Source organism: Trachypithecus francoisi, unplaced genomic scaffold (genome assembly GCF_009764315.1).
Source record: "Trachypithecus francoisi isolate TF-2019V2 unplaced genomic scaffold, Tfra_2.0 Lachesis_group1, whole genome shotgun sequence".
NCBI lineage: Eukaryota > Metazoa > Chordata > Mammalia > Primates > Cercopithecidae > Trachypithecus > Trachypithecus francoisi.
In genome coordinates this window covers 141878591-141895249 of record NW_022681454.1, presented here as the reverse complement: position 1 = coordinate 141895249, position 16659 = coordinate 141878591, and the positions used below count along the sequence as shown (strand labels likewise).

The 16659-nt window shown below is 35.7% G+C and overlaps 1 protein-coding gene across 2 annotated transcripts in view; it reads right to left on the bottom strand.

The window, feature by feature from the left end:
- Positions 1-3759: 3759 nt before the first annotated feature.
- ABCE1 (ATP binding cassette subfamily E member 1) overlaps positions 3760-16659 on the bottom strand; it is a 31596-nt gene continuing 18696 nt past the window's right edge. Inside the window, exons 10-18 of one of the 2 annotated variants that reach the window (XM_033215381.1) lie at positions 15839-15960; positions 13111-13332; positions 12026-12085; positions 11868-11926; positions 10122-10232; positions 9896-10038; positions 9653-9775; positions 8173-8284; positions 3760-5394 (exon numbers count right to left, since the gene is read on the bottom strand). In XM_033215381.1, coding sequence (XP_033071272.1) covers positions 5347-5394; positions 8173-8284; positions 9653-9775; positions 9896-10038; positions 10122-10232; positions 11868-11926; positions 12026-12085; positions 13111-13332; positions 15839-15960 — 1000 coding nt within the window. In that variant the 3' untranslated portion in view covers positions 3760-5346. The remainder of the gene's footprint in view (positions 5395-8172; positions 8285-9652; positions 9776-9895; positions 10039-10121; positions 10233-11867; positions 11927-12025; positions 12086-13110; positions 13333-15838; positions 15961-16659) is intronic. The other variant, XM_033215382.1, reaches the window with a different exon arrangement.

Here is a 16659-nt window from a genome sequence, read left to right as displayed (position 1 = left end):
AAGTATCTGACAGAAAAGTGAGTGATCTAGGGACAGGGTCAGCAAGCTGGGAAGGAGGATGAGCCATTTTAAAGATGATGAGAGTCAGCATGTGGAACTTTTATTTGAGACTGCTTTAGGAGCTGAGTAAAATATAGAACCTTGTGGGAAAGAGGAAGGAGAAAAAGGGGAAACATTAGGTTCTTGGCAGTATGCCGTGGGTTTATCCATGGAGTCAATAGAGAAGCCAGTGTGGGAGCTGGTTAGTAAGAGGTGTGTTTGTGGCTGGATGGGGGGCTCTTGCAGAATTGGTCACGCCAGAAGTGAATGGGAGTGACCCACATTCAGTCAGTGGTCTCCAAAGTGTCTGATACAAAGGGCCTGCTTTTCACTTTGAATAATTAAACTTTCACTTATCTTTCAAAGACTTAGGTCTGGGACTAGGGCATAGTATGAGAATGTAAATAACTATGAAAGAGGAAGTTTAAACACAGCTTCCCTTCATAAACTTTTGCACCCTAACTTAATCTGTGAGTTCTTCATGAAACGTAGACCCCCAGAATAGTTTAATAGGGTTGAGTTTTCTAAGAAAAGCTACAGACATTGGTATAAACATTAGTTTTTGAAACTGCTTTTTCTGTAATGAATTCATTAGAGAAACAGGCTTTAGAATACATAACATTCCTGTAATTATATTTTTTTCACATTTAGTAAAAAACATTATAAAGATGTTAATGGTAGGCCAGGCGCTGTGGCCCACACCTGTAATCCCAGCACTTTGGGAGGCCGAAGCGGGTGGATCACGAGGTCAGGAGCTCAAGACCAGCCTGACCAACATGGTGAAACTCCGTCTCTACTAAAAATACGAAAATTAGCTGGGCGTGGTGGCACGTGCCTGTAATCCTAGCTGAGGCAGGAGAATCACTTGAACCCGGGAGGCGGAAGTTGCAGTGAGCCGAAATCATGCCACTGCACTCCAGCCTAGGCGACAGTGAGGCTCCGTCTCAAAAAAAAAAAAAAAAAAAGATGTAAATATAGATGAATGTGGTTCTTAAGGCCTCCTACCCCTATGATTAGTCTTAACTGGCAGGTTAACTGATAACAAAATTCTATGTAGTAAGCCAATTTCTTTTTTAAAAAATGAGAACCTTGGCTTTGGACTAACGCTAAAGTGCAATTTACCTATCTAGGGATATACTTGTTACTTGTTGCATCCTTCCAAACTAGTAGTAAAAGCATTTAAGTCCTTTATCGTTTTATAAGATACTTTTATAAATGGAGACAAGAAACCAGAAGCACAGACATAAAGTGACCATTGACGTGGGAGACTTATACTTAGGCACATGCGAGGTTGGGAGCTGGAACAAACATTTTCATTAAAGCCAGTCATCCCAGCGAAAAGGAGTGAAATTAAAAATTCCCAGACAAAACTATCTTGGCCTGGGATCCAGCTTCTTAAAGGCAAAAAACAAAACCACCACTGAAAATGTTACCACATTCATTTAGGTTTGAGGTCCTTAAAGTCACAAACTAGGAAAACTGAAAAGTGGTTCCAGGGTGGTAACACACTTGGCTCCACTGGCAGAAGGCAAATGGAGAGCCTCTGAAGGAAAAGACCTCAGCCAGGGAGGTTTCTTGATGGCAAACAGGAAACCACTGACTTAACCAGGCTTAAACAAATAGAGATTTCTCAAAAAATGTGGAGAAGTGGCTGCTGGCGCTTGTGCAGTGTTTTGATGTCAGGAGTCACATTTTTGTAGCTTGTTTTGCATTTCCCTTATATGTATCACCTTATGGGCATAAAATGCTTGCTCCATATACTACACCCTCAAGCAGCAGTACCAGATAATCATTTCCCTTTATTAGGAAAACGAGGTTTTGAGATATTGTCTAGAAAACCCTCAAGAGGTTTCAATTTACTGGTTAGAACTCTTGCAGTTAGGTCATATGGCTTAACTGCAAGAGACTAGGTAAGTGTGGAAGAGGATTTTCTATGTCTTAGACCAATTCTGACCAACCATGTGGGACTGGGCATACTGTCTCCCTAGCAAATTGGCAGAGGTGGTAGTGGTGGTGGTGAGTACAGGGCTGGGGAGAAATGGTATCTGCTACACAAAATCTCAGAATTTTCAGATACAGCCTCACTGAACATCTGCTCACAAACTGAAACACTACAAAGGAAACCATCTTCCAAGAGCAACAGTCAGCACAGTATGCACCCAAGTTTAGACCTGCATGTATTAAGTGGACAGAGTAGAAAGGTTTTAAAAAATTAAAGGGGTGAAAAATTAAAGTAGAAGCTCTGCAACAACTACTGTCTTGATACTTCTGCTTCTCTAACTGGCCTTGCTTTATCTCTTCAATTCCTACTTTCAGCATGTAAAAAACTAACTTCAATCTGGAAGGCACAGAAAGCTCATCACAATCAGCCTGTATCCCTCAGTTCCTTCCATTAATCTCTTAAAATGCCCATGTTCCTTTCTGCCTCTCACCAAACATGTATTTTGCTTGTTGTGGATTATCTCACTTCTCCTTTTAACTCAGTAAGATGGCTGCTGTTACTGTTTCCTGGGACCTAATAACTTTATGTAGTCCTTTCTGATATTCCAACCCAGAATGATTACTTTTTCTCTCTGAACCACTCACTGAGTGCTCACAATAGACTAGGCACTGGGGTTAAGGACTTGACATACCTGTATCCGAGTATACTGATGAACATGAAGGAAATTATAGAACTCAGCAGTTTTGTGGTCTTCCTACTTTCTCTGAGACATGCAGGTTCATTCCTTCAATACAGTAGGCCACTACATGCCAGACACCATGCTATATATACCGAGTGTTAAGACAGATACGATACTGGACTTTAAAATGCTTGTAGACTAAAATTAGGTTAACCTAAATTGCAAAAAAAATAGTTGCAGCATCAATACACTGCCTTTAAGACTACACGAAGTGAACACAGAAAATATGGATTATCCAATGATTTAAAAACTTCAATGGCCGGGCACAGCGGCTCATGCCTGTAACCCCAGTACGTTGGGAGGCCAAGGTGGGTGGATTACCTGAGGTTCAGTTCCAGACCAGTGTGGCCAACATGGTGAAACTCCATCTCTACTAAAAATACAAAAATAGCTGGGCGTGGTGGTGGGTGCCTGTAATCCCAGCTACTGGGGAGGCTGAGGCAGGAGAATTGCTTGAACCCAGGAGGTGGAGGTTGCAATGAGTGCAGATCACATCATTGCACTCGAGCCTGGGTGACAGAGCAAGCCTCCACCTCAAAAAAAAGGAAAAAAGCCTCAAGACAAAAAACAATTTCAATGATTTTTAATCACATGCAAAATGTAAAATTCAAAGATTATTATGTATGTGTATATATAAATGTCTTTTTCTATTTGATCAAATTGTCCTTGTCAAAAGCAATCTGCGTCTTGAGTATTCCTTTGTATATTTCAATATTCTGTATATTTTCACAAAAATGGTAGTATATAAACTGCTCCAATTTTTTAAGTATTTGAGACTTTTTCCAATTAGGACGTATCAAATAGTCTCATTCTTTTTGCTAACATATGCACTGATGCTCTCTATGTAATACTGATTTTATAAACATTTTTCTTGTGTTAGCAATTGTAGGCCTTTCTATTGCTATGTAAAATTTTAAGATCCATATTTTAAATTTCATTTACATGAAAATACTTTTAATACATATTCTGTCATTAGCAGTAAGTAGAACTGTGCTCTTGTTATATCACAAGTACTTTCTTTAAGACAATCCAGGATCAGTAAATAACAATATTTTTTGCTTATTTTATTCAATATATTTGAAATAATAATTCACAAATTTAACCTATCCTTAAAAATAGGCATTACTTATTTTAGTATAATCCCATTTGTGTACAAAACAAACCCTTTACATATACACACTTAGGTAAGTGCACAGAAAAAGGCATGAAAGAATATACATTATTAAATTCAAACGCTGGTAACCTTTGTGAGGGTAATAAAAGGAGATCATTTTTTTATTCCATTCTGTATATCTGAATTTTTTACAACATGTATTTATAGGTTACTGAAATTATTTTTTAAAAGGCATAATAGGGTCCAGTTAAACCATACTTTCTAGCCATTATTTGCATATTAATCAAGACTTCCATTATTTCAAGTAGCTCTTAAAGTTTGTCAAATACTTTCTAATTTCCTCTCAATTTTGCTTGCCCCAGTCATTTATTTAGTAAACACTCTTCCTCACTCATAATTCCAGTTTAGTCAGAAGTACAACTTAAAGTGGCTCCAGGCTCCAGGCAATCTTGCTCAAAATGCAGGAACTCAAGAAATTTAGATGGGCTTTTGGAACTAAAAAATGGTTTAGATAATGTGCTCTATATCCAAACTCAGAAATGAATATATGTGGTACCAAGGGATACTCTGTATTGCTATCTGGGGACTTTTGCATTAATGTTGCCTTTAGGGACATGGTTTATAATCCTGGGCTGCCCACCAGAAAAATCTGTGGAACTTAAAAAAAATACATAGATGCTTAGGCACCATCTTTAAAGATTTCGAGTCTGTAGTTGTAAGGGAAGCAAATATTCTTTAGAAATGCTTTTTCCTAAATCTCGATCAGTGGTTATATAAATATATGTGTACAAAAATGACATTACCTAGAGAATGACTGAATACAGAACCTTATGGAATGCAAAAACAAAAATTAAGAGTAAAGTCAGGGGTTTTTGGGGGGGAAGGGAACTGAACTGGTTTTTGCTAAACGTGTTTAAAAGCACCAAAAAAAATTAAACACAATTAAAAAATACCTATTTTTCCAACAGTGGTGTTTTGTAGTAGATAATCTTCCTCGGAAACCACATACTGATAGTGCAAAGACTGAAAACAAATAATAAACATAATCCTGATGTTTATTTATCAAATGTCAATCAGTGGAATCTTTGACCAGCTTTTAAAACAAGGGCAGTTTCATCACACTGGCATACATGGCAAACCAGGTAAGTACAGAAACCCTTTTCAAGATTTAAAAAATGGAGCAACACTGGTCAGCATTTGGTACGTGAATATAATACACCCACTGAAAATCTTCCCATACATCATGAACACTTGGAGGTAATTTGTATAGTATGAAATGTCTTCATTTTAGAATATTATGCACAAAAGGGCCTCATCAGGAACAGAAAAGTGGCATTTTCTGTGTTTCAACTACAATTTAGAACCCAACTGGCTTTTTATGTTATATTAAGTAAATTATACTTCAAGTTCCAGAGTATGTGGGGCATAAAATCCTGATTCAAGTTTTATATGACAAAAATTTTAGCAAATATTCCTTTTAATAAGTGGCTTATCAATATGCTCAGAGTCAGTCTAATCATCCAGGAAAAAGTAGTTTCCACTCTTCTTTTGTTCTACATCCTAAAAAAGAACAGAAGCAACAAAAATCAGCAACACCATTCTACTATAGGTAAAGGTACACTTTCACTGATGGTATTACTTAGCAGTGTTTACAACATAAGGGCCTGTACAACCTGTTCTGCACACACCATCTGTTTCTGGATATTCCTGGGTCCACTGCTCAAAGGAAAGATAACTACCTCTGCCCCATCCTTAATGCTAGAATGACTCACTTGCACCAACTCAAGCGAAGTCCCTTTATATAAGATGCCTTACATATATAAAATTTTGCGGCCGGGCGCGGTGGCTCACGCCTGTAATCCCAGCACTTTGGGAGGCCGAGACGGGCGGATCACAAGGTCAGGAGATCGAGACCATGGTGAAACCCCATCTCTACTAAAAATACAAAAAATTAGCCGGGCGCGGTGGCGGGCGCCTGTAGTCCCAGCTACTCAGGAGGCTGAGGCAGGAGAATGGCGTGAACCCGGGAGGCGGAGCTTGCAGTGAGCCGAGATCGTGCCACTGCACTCCAGCCTGGGCGACAGAGCGAGACTCCGTCTCAAAAAAAAAAAAAAAAAAAAAAAAAAATTTTGCTATGTATTATTTCTGGGAAAACTAATTCCGTTTTCATCAATGCAACTCTAATCTCCAGATCCAAAATGTAGCATACTGTCAGTCTGAGATCTGCCTATTACAGAATATATATATATATAATTTTTTCCAATACTGGCCAGTAACAATCTCACCTACCTACTTGTTGAGCTGTTCTCTTATTAGGATTAAGGTATGACTATCTTAAAGTGAGTAGGCATACAGAAATGATTAACTGATGGTGACTGAACCACGAGTCTATCTAAGAAAATGACAATACAAAGTGTCCTTAATGCTTCAGAAGAAATTCTTTTCTACCCAATATGCTTTTCAAAACTGAGACAACTCTTCAGTTTTATGTGAGAACTTACCATTTCTCTATCCTGGCCAAGAAGTAATATCAATAATTTAAAAACAAAATATATAATAAAGGGTAAGGGCATCCAGACATACTGTTAGGTGCTTAAGAATACAATGACGTGCAAGATAACTTTGCCTCTGGCATTCCAAGAGCTCATGGTTTAGCAGCAAAGCTAGGACTTACAAATATGAAAATAAATGCCACAGCAGAACTATGTATAACATACTTCTAAAGCTTTTAAGCATTAAGGATGGATACAGAGTGATAAAATGTAAACACTTTGAGGCACTGCAGATATTAAACACAGAAATGATGGCCAGCATGGTGGCTCACGCCTGTAATCCCAGCACTTTGGGAGGCCAAGGCAGGTGGATCACAAGGTCAGGAGTTCAAGACCAGCATGGTCAAGATGGTGAAACTGTCTCTATTAAAAAAATACAAAAAGTTAGTCAGGTGTGGTGGCAGGCACCTGTAATCCCAGCTACTCAGGAGGCTGAGGCAGAGAATTGCTTGAACTCAGGAGGCAGAGGTTGTAGTGAGCCGAGATCACTGCACTCCAGCCTGCGTGACAGAGTGAGACTCTGTCTCAAAAAAACAAACAAAAAACAAAAAACCCAAACGAAAACCAAAACCAAAAAAACAACTCAGAAATGCTTTCAGAGTTCATTTACTTTCTGTTTCTGAGTGATGAAGATTTTTGCCTTTTAATAAACAAAAACTGTATTTCACAGAGGAAATCAACTGTAGGGTGCACAACTGTGTACTACAAAGACAAAAAACATTGTCAATTAAGTCGTCACAATGTTTTCCTCATCACAGGAGCTTGTTTAGACTTTTAAAATATACTTTCTTTTTTTTGGGGGGGTGTTGGGGGGACAGGGACAGAGACTCACTCTGTTGTCTAGGCTGGAGTACAGTGGCACTATCTTGGCTCACTGCAACCTCTACCTCCTGGGTTCAAGTGATTCTCCTGCCTCAGCCTCTCGAGTAGCCGTGATTACAGGCGCATGCCACCATGCCTGGCTAATTTTTTGTATTTTTAGTAGAGATGGGTTTTCACCATTAAGTTAGCCAGGATGGTCTTGATCTCCTGACCTCATGATCCGCCCACCTTGGCCTCCCAAAGTTCTGGGATTACAGGCATGAGCCACCACGCTCAGCCTAAAATATACCTTTTAATCATGTATTGAAAAATATAACAGAAATTGGTTAAGGTATTCTTAAAAAATTCTTTGTTACAATGGTGAATTAGTGTAATCTTCCCCAAGACATTTTAAATGGTAATCAATATAGGTAGTACAACTGTGATACAACTTAGGGACAACAGGAACAGCTCTGACTTCACACAGCAATGACAGCTACGTTACAACTGCTGCCTACTGCAGACTAAAGTATGCCATCGGGTCTTAAAATGTAAAAATCATAGGAATTTTAAAATAAAATATGGTGTTTTTCTGTTTTTGTTTTTATTTTTATTTTTTTAGATACAGTCTCACTCTTTTGCCCAGACTGGAGTACAGTGGGACGATCTCAGCTCACTATAACCTCCACCTCCCAGGTTCAAGCGATTCTCCTGTCTCAGCCTCCCAAGTAGCTGGGATTACAGATGCCTGCCACCAGACTCGGCTAATTTTTGCATTTTTAGTAGAGATGGGGTTGCACCATGTTGGCCAGGTTGGTCTCAAACTCCTGACGTCAAATGATCTGCCTGCCTTAGCCTCACAAAGTGCTCGAATACAGGCGTGAGTCACAGTGCCCAGCCATATGTTACTGATTTTTAAATAGCCTTTCAGTCATTTATACTGAGATCAAAGTGATCCGTGGTTTAAGACAATTTTTCTACATACCTTAATTGAATTAAGTTTGTTTATTCGTGGCCTATAGTTGTTTGGATCTCTTCTGAAAGTAATTTCAAGCTGAGACAAAAATTTATTCATGCCAGCCAAAAGGGTTTGAGGACTAGAAGAAAAAAAAAAAATCAATTTTGATTAAATTTTACTTCAGAAATATAACTACCTTTTGGGATGAAGGATATTAAGAATTACTATTGCCTCAAATTCCCCAATCATAAATCATCTGGATAACAGTGTAACACCATACTACAAATCCTATGTTCAGAAATGGCTTTGCTTGGACTATATAGTTTTCTTGGCTATAATATTTTTGTGCAAAACAACAAAAAAATTAACCTGGATTTCTAATCTGGTGAAAGAAACATTTAAGACGAAAGTACTACTTTAGAAAAACAGAAGATCATTAATAAGTAGATTACAGAATCTCAAATTGCACATTTTTAGGGGAGATGAGAATCTTAGAAAGTTATATTTATATGAAAAATTTGTTACTGGAGGTAATATGTCCTCCTAATAGTGGTTTTCAGTGATAACTCCTTTCTAAATTTCTATACTTCATTGTTTTTACCCAACGTAGTTCTTAAATCATGCCAAATCACAACATACATGTGAAACATTTTAAAATTGTGTAAATAGGTGGGATATCATTAGATGAACAAATAAACATCATATATACTAAGAAATTTCCTTGGCTCTTCAAGAAATATGTAATTCTCAATTTATTAAAAAAAAACAAAAAAAACGGAATTCAGGGAAGAAGCCCAGCAAAATACTTTTATTTCTTAGATGAATTATTAAAATGGCAATTTCATTCCTTGCTCTCCAATACCAGAAAACATGCTGAAACCACATGAAACTGCTGGTTTTGTCGGTGAAAACTGAACACCAGTAATTTCATTTAGCTCAATCTAATAATACAGGCTTTAGCACTAAAGGTAAAATGAATTTCTCATAACCTGATCTGATCTGAATGTTAGGCTTCTCTATATTGCAAGTGCTCCTAATCAGGCTAACAAGGAAAAATGAGAAGAGAAAAGGAAAAAGGTAAAACCATTTATTTTAACTCTGCTATAGATCAAAACTAGATATTTGGGATCCACTGTGAGCTCAATCACTGTCAGTTATCAGTTGGACAAATCATGTATCCTCTTTGAATCTTGTTTTCTTTTTCTATCACGTATGAAAGCAATAGTTTTCAATCTTTTTGGGAGATTCAAATAATAAAGCAAACAAAAGTTAAGCTGAAAGAAAAGGTGAGGGGCCCACAGCTTTTTATCTACCTGGTGAAGGATTCTACACTGCAGCCTAAAAACTACTCTTTTACATCCAGTCCCCAACACCAATGATCTCAGGAGTCACAGGATCAGGTCTAAAATTTCTAGCTTTCATTTTTTAAAAATTAAAGTCAGTGACTTTACTATTTATTGGAAAATTTAAAATGAATTACTTTGAACATATTAAAAAGTAATTTTACCTGTTTGCAACTGTGTTCTTAGATGGAACACCATCAAAAACGATGACACGGTCCGCTAGATAGGTGGCCATGATGAAGTCATGTTCCACAACAAAGGCTGTTTTTTTTGCATGGAGTATGAAACTAAAACACAATGATTTGGAAATCTTACAGCTTTATATCATAAAACATTCCACTGTTATATTAAGCACACTTGTAGGACAGTACACATAATCAAAATACTTCTATGAGCAAGATATTTACCGTTTGACAACTCGAGCTGCCATCAGTCTTTGCTCAGAATCCAAATATGCAGATGGTTCATCAATTAAATAGACATCAGCAGGTTTGCCCAAACAAAGGGCTAAAGCTACTCGCTGTAGTTCACCACCAGATAATGTCTGCACCTAATTGGAGGAGTTTAGCAAACCATGTAAAGGCATCCAAAATTCAAAATAATAATAAAATTTAAAAAATTATGTTAAAGTACCTCTTGATCGATGATGTTTTCAATTTGCAGAGGCTTCATTACATCTGTCACAAATTGTGGATGAGTATAAGCATCTCTTATCTTTTCATGTAGTAACTGGCGAACACTTCCCTGTTTTTAATAGAAAAAGGTATTTAAATGATAAAATTTCACTACAGAACTCGATGAATCTTGACAAAGTTAAGCTTCAGAATAAAAGCATATCAATATTTCACCAACAGATATCAATGTGTTTCCACCATCTATGACATGTTTTGAGATTTTCTATTCAAAACCCATCATGTACAACAAGTAAAAAGGGATTTTGTTTTTCTTTTGAGACAGGGTCTCGCTCCACTGCCCAGGTGTGCAATGGCATGATCAGGGCTCACTGCAGCCTCAACCTCCCAGGCTCAAGTGATCCTCCCACTTCAGCCTCTAGAGGAGTTGTAACTACAGGCATGTACCACCATGCTGAAGCAATTTTTTAAGTTTTTGTGGAGGCGGGATCTATGTTGGCCAGGCTGGTCTTAAACTCTTGGGCTCAAGTGACTCTCCTGCCTCAGCCTCCCCAAGTGCTAGGATTACATGCATGAGATACCGTGCCCAGCCTGCAATAATCTTTTTTTTTTTTTCCCACTCCACAGCCCCTGCAATAATAATCTTAAAATTAGAAAGCAATAAATAATGAATGTTTCAGGGGAAAAAACATTCAAGAGTAGAAATTCCAAAGGTCAAAGTGGGTATCAAGCAACCTTAGGCAGTAAGAGAGAACACAAAATGCATGCTAGTGTGTTAGGAATGAAGGGATGAATCCTAAGATGGCTTTTCCTTGCTGTTTCAGGATGTCTGAATTTTAGAATTTAAATCTAAGCTTATAGAGAGTATCAATGATAACACTTTTATGATAAGCTAAGCCAAGTAGACAAAACATAAATTGAATGGTGAGGTACTGAGGAGTTCATTACAACACCTGCAAAAATCAAAGGAGGTTAACTTTAACATAATGGTTTCAAGGTTTATCCATACTGTGGCATTTGTTAATATTTCATTTCTTTTTATGGCTGAATAACTTAAAAACATTTGCTCATTTTTAATTGTAAGATTTCTTTATGTATGCTGGATACAAGTCCTTTAATGGATATATGATGTGCAAATGTTTCTCCCATCTTGTGGGTAGCCTTTTCATGTTCTTGCTGGTGTCACGTTGAAGTACAAAATACATTAGGTTTTTAATGATTTATTTAGCAAAAAGATGACATCTTTTTATGTTTTTATTTTTTTTGAGACAGCCTCGCTCTGTCACCCAGGCTGGAGTGTAGTGGCACAATCTCCACTCACTGCAAGCTCTACCTCCCGGGTTCATGCCATTCTCCTGCCTCAGCCTTCTGAGTAGCTGGGACTACAGGCGCCCGCCACCACGCTCGGCTAATTTTTTGTATTTTTAGTAGAGACGGGGTTTCACCATGTTAGCCAGGATGGTCTCCATTTCCTGACCTTGTGATCCGCTCGCTGGCCTAGGCCTCCCAGTGTTGGGATTACAGGCGTGAGTCACTGCGCCCGGCCAAATGTGACAAACATCTTTAAAGCACTTTCTTAGCGGTGGATATGAATCAAGGATTGGACTCTTAATAACTTTGTTAGAAACTACCAATAGAACTGTATAGAATCTAACTTGGAGAAAAATTTTAATACAGTAAAAGATAAAAGCTATAGGCATTATATACAAAATTTTCTTTAGTAACCATATAAAAAATAATAACTCACAGTTGATTTGGGACTAATTTTCTGTGGCTTATAACTGACATTTAGAACTGGTACTTCTCCTGCAAAATAATGAAATACATAAGACACTAAAAACTGCCCAGATCTTTAAAGTTTACTGTGTAGAACAGTGTAAAAAGACTCAACAATTACAACTGTACCTCCTTCATCAGGTTTAAGTCTTCCAGCAAGCATTCTGATAAATGTCGTTTTACCCGTTCCTGGCAACACAATATATGACAATTCGATCTGAAAGATGCTTGACATTTAAAGTAAAACACTATGTCCTATTTAGTTTTAACTGAGAAATTTGTTTTAAAGATATACACTGACATTCTTGAATTCTGCAGTTTATATAGAAAAATACTTAGTCTTTCATGGTTCACCTCTGAAGTGTCATTCTAAGCTAATTAAGAGGAATAAAGACTAGTCAAAGCTTATATGACAATTTTAATAAATGGTATATCTATAAAGTTTAAATCCTGCAATAGTTTGAAAAGATTTACTTAGCTAAATTATGAGGGCACACAATTTATTAAGATTATTAAGATAGTATAGACTATTTTATGAAAGATAACTGTAATCTTAAAGTTTACTTATATAAAATATTTAAATTAATTGCAACTCAATTCAAAATTCCCATTATCTAAACACTGATACATTGTAACAATCTTATATAAAGTTTATCTTCTATAGTTTTGTAAGCTGTAAGATTACAATTCAAATAGTTCTTAAATCATGAAGACAGTATCACATATTTAGTAGTCAAATTCATCTTATACCTATACTTATGACAATTTATTATGAAATATTTGTTGGTAATACAATTATTTACAAAGATAGATTGCTCTGAATTTAAAATAAAAAAAGTTCCACACTGAAGTATATGAGGAAAAAATTTTTAAAGCTGGATTGTTTCTGAATCACCATTTATCCTTTCCTCCTTAGTCAATTTATAAGATTAATAACTGCCTTATTAATTTACATGTAAAAAACCAGCTCACAAAGAACACCTTATTTTCACTGGAGGTTATAAAACAAAATAAGAAATATTAACCTGATTGAATTACAGTGCAACTGAATTACACAATGCCAAAAAACTGTGAAAGTACACTAAGAAAATTATGGGTTTAAATAAAACTCCATATTCTAGCCCTATAACATATGATTCAAATCTTTCCACAAAATAGTTAAAACTAATTTACTAAACAGAAAGATTTTTACTTATAACAAAACGAAAACTTACCATTTTCCCCCAGCATCACCATAATTTCAGAATCTGTAAACTCTCCAGCTACAATTGCTAGCTCAAACTCTCCCATTTTTTTCTTCATTCCTGGATATTTATACATACACATCTTTTTAACTTCTTCTTCATTTGCTGTCTCAGCCACTTTAAAAACAAGCGATGCATCTCTGAATCTCAAGTTTTCTGTTGGAACATAGCCATCCAAAAAAATGTTTATGCCTGTTGGGAAGAAAATTGTCAACAGGGAGAAATCATTAGAGTCAAAATCCTAAGCTCTCTTGGGAGCAATCTATAGATTATATACTCTAAATTTCTGTGGATTTTTGCTAACATGTTGGTCTGCATATAAAGAATTAACTTTTTAAAAAAACCATATTTAAGATAAGTTTAAATAATTCACGAATATATAGGCATGCCCCCTCCACCACATGAAATACATCTTCTCATTATCCTGTAATTATTTTTTCCACCAGGTTTTATGCAAAAGAGAGCACATGATGTCCTTTTTGCTTTATCTTTAAAGTGAAAATGACAAATATGTAAAAGTATTTTCAGATTGATATAATATTGGTATAAAAGTTTGGGGGATAAATTTTTGAATATACAATTTGTTATCAGTATTCAATTTCACATGAGAGATAAGCACATATTTTGAGGTTATAACTTATTGCATAAAAAAATATAATCCTGCAGGTTCATAATGAAATTGAATATGAGCTAACTTCAGTTAACTTCTTTTTAATGGTTTCACTGTACAAAGATAATCACCATTATCTAAACAGATTTTAATAACTTAATCCAACATTGTGTACAAGAACCCTCTGTAATAAAATTTTAAGATCTACAATAGCAGACAAACTGAAATGAAAAGTATATTTGAGAAACAATGAATAATCCATATTTCAGTGTTTCCCATATTTAAGTGAAGAGAAAGCTGAAGCTTTTTGAAGGTCTTGACGTTATTCATTTTATTTGGAAGTGAGAGACACATCATGTAGCCTGTATCCTCATCCTAGAACACAGGTGTTCAACACATCTTTGCTGACAGAACAAATGAACAGATTACATTTATTTTGCCAAAATCTGCATTTTTTTTTATCTTAAACTATCTAAAACATATAAATGTGAAGTTAAAAAATTAAATTAAAAAATTACATAAAAACATAAACTCAATGGAACCTTAGCAGCCACTTAGTCCACATACCTAACTTATTTTGGAAAATAAAGGCTCAAAGAACTAAGTGACTTCGTTTAAAAAACACACAGCAAGTCAGTCTTTATAGTCCTACTTCAATGTTTGTCTTGTCAATTTAAAAATGAGTTCAAACTATAACCACCTTTACAGTTTACAGAAAGCTTTTAAGTAATGCTGCACTGATTTCAATATATTAAAGGAACACAGAAAAACTAAAGTTTCTTAAGTTGTTTTAACAGATCAAGCACATTAAAAACCTTACTGGGTACCATTTACTGAATGGCATAGTCTCTAGACATGACATGCATAACTGGAGTTGTGAAGAATGATTGCCAAGTACCCATATCATTATCAACTTGATTCAAAGACTACCATATGGTATAGAGTAAGGTACTCAATACATATTTGTTAATTGACAAGAATAAAACATTAATAAATTGGTTCTGATGTCATCCCTTAGGACTACTGGCAAAAAAACTAGGTAACTTTGCAAATTTTTCTTTAAAGTATGCATCTATCTCAAATGTATAAGTTACAACAATTTCTTCCCCACATCTTAATATCTATGTACTTTTTATAAATTATAAAAACTCCCATCATCCTTTTATGAAAAGGATTATAATGCAATATAAATTTACTTTTCCAAAAGAGCTTTTAGGTGTAAAAAAGATTCTTCCAAGATTGAAAAAAAAAAAAAAAACAACCAAAAAACCTGCCACCACTTAGGGAACTACAGGCTACATGAATTTTTCTACTTCTAGGAGATAGTATTTTTTTTCCTGCGTAAACAGCCCTTTTGTGTTCTGAATTGTCAGTTTAAGACAGGTGGAGAGAAAAACAAAAAACAAAAACAAAAACAAAAACACAAGGAAGCAGCAAAAGGAAAATGGGGAAGAAAAAAAGGAAAAGGTATGGAAGGCTGAGAGTACATTGGTACTTGTTTCAGGAGCCACTTAGTGGTAGGCTAGTTTCTATTTTTGCTTAAATTGCACAGGTAAGGAGGAGACATGGAAGGGAGAGGCCAGGGAATCTGATTTTCTTGGAAGTACAAAGACTAAATAAAAATTTTAATATACTTACTAAACTTTCTTATCAGGCTTTTAGATAGCCTTAGTTCCAAAAACGTATACATATTACAGATAAATTTAAAACATGAAAACAAGGTGAATACTGAAAGCATTTTAAGAGTTTCATTACTGGTATTGGCCTGTCAAAGTTAATTTGAAAATGACAAATACTACAGTAATACCGCAGAAGCCAAAATGCAGAAGACTTTTACTGTAGCCTCCCAATCCCCCACAAAAGTAACACTGCATTTCTACCCATCCCCAGGAGAAAATTCTCCAAAATGAAAAAAATATATTTTGTATAACAACTGCTATAAACACTCTGCTCAGTGATTAAATTCCAAGGAACTAGAGTTTTGGATGATATCAGAGCAATGTAAAACGACTTAATATCAATAATGTAGTTTACAAGCATTAGAGTAGAAGAGAATACAGCATATGTGAAAAAAGTTTTTCAGGTTACCTTCTCTTACACTAAAAGGCATGGTGACAACTCCATAGGCGCTTGGTACACCATATAAACAGCAGATGAAGTCGGACAGATAGTCCAATACACTTAGATCATGTTCCACCACAATGATATATCTGAAAATCAAACCAGATTTTAATTTTTATATTTAACATATATAATTAGTTAAAACTCTTACGTAACTATTTTTAATAGTTGTAAATTTCAGAAAAATAGATACATCTAATAAAATTTAAGCATAAAGACATATGAGGCAAAAGCCATAAAACATTTTATCATTATCAATGCTCATATTTAAAAATGTTTTCCTGAACTAAAAGGAAAAAACCAGTCAATTTAAAAGTTTATTGATATATGAATTAAATGCATTCTGCTAATAAGAAACACATTTAGAAATAAGTGTTACAAAGTAGAAACAATTATAATAGATTTAATTCAGGTGTAGCCTAAACTGTTTGAGTATTATGCTACTCAATTTATGTAAAGCCCTGTACCTGTCCTGTCCCATGCTAGCTGTAGAAGGTGATGGATGCATACACAAAGACAAGACAGAATCCTTAACCTGAGATGTTTCGATTAAGCTGGGGAAGACAAGGAATAGGTATGAAATGGTAACAAAAAAGATTCCATGGCAAAATATGCTCCACAGATAAAAAAAAATCAGTGAACATCAGAAAGAAAATAGGTTAGTGGGTACTGGAGCACTTTATGAAGGAGAATGGGATATGTGAAGCTTCAGTGGCTATATTTGAATGAAGTGATACAGTATTGGCTGGAAAAGAAGCTATTAGGCAAGTAATAGTCATGAAGGTTTT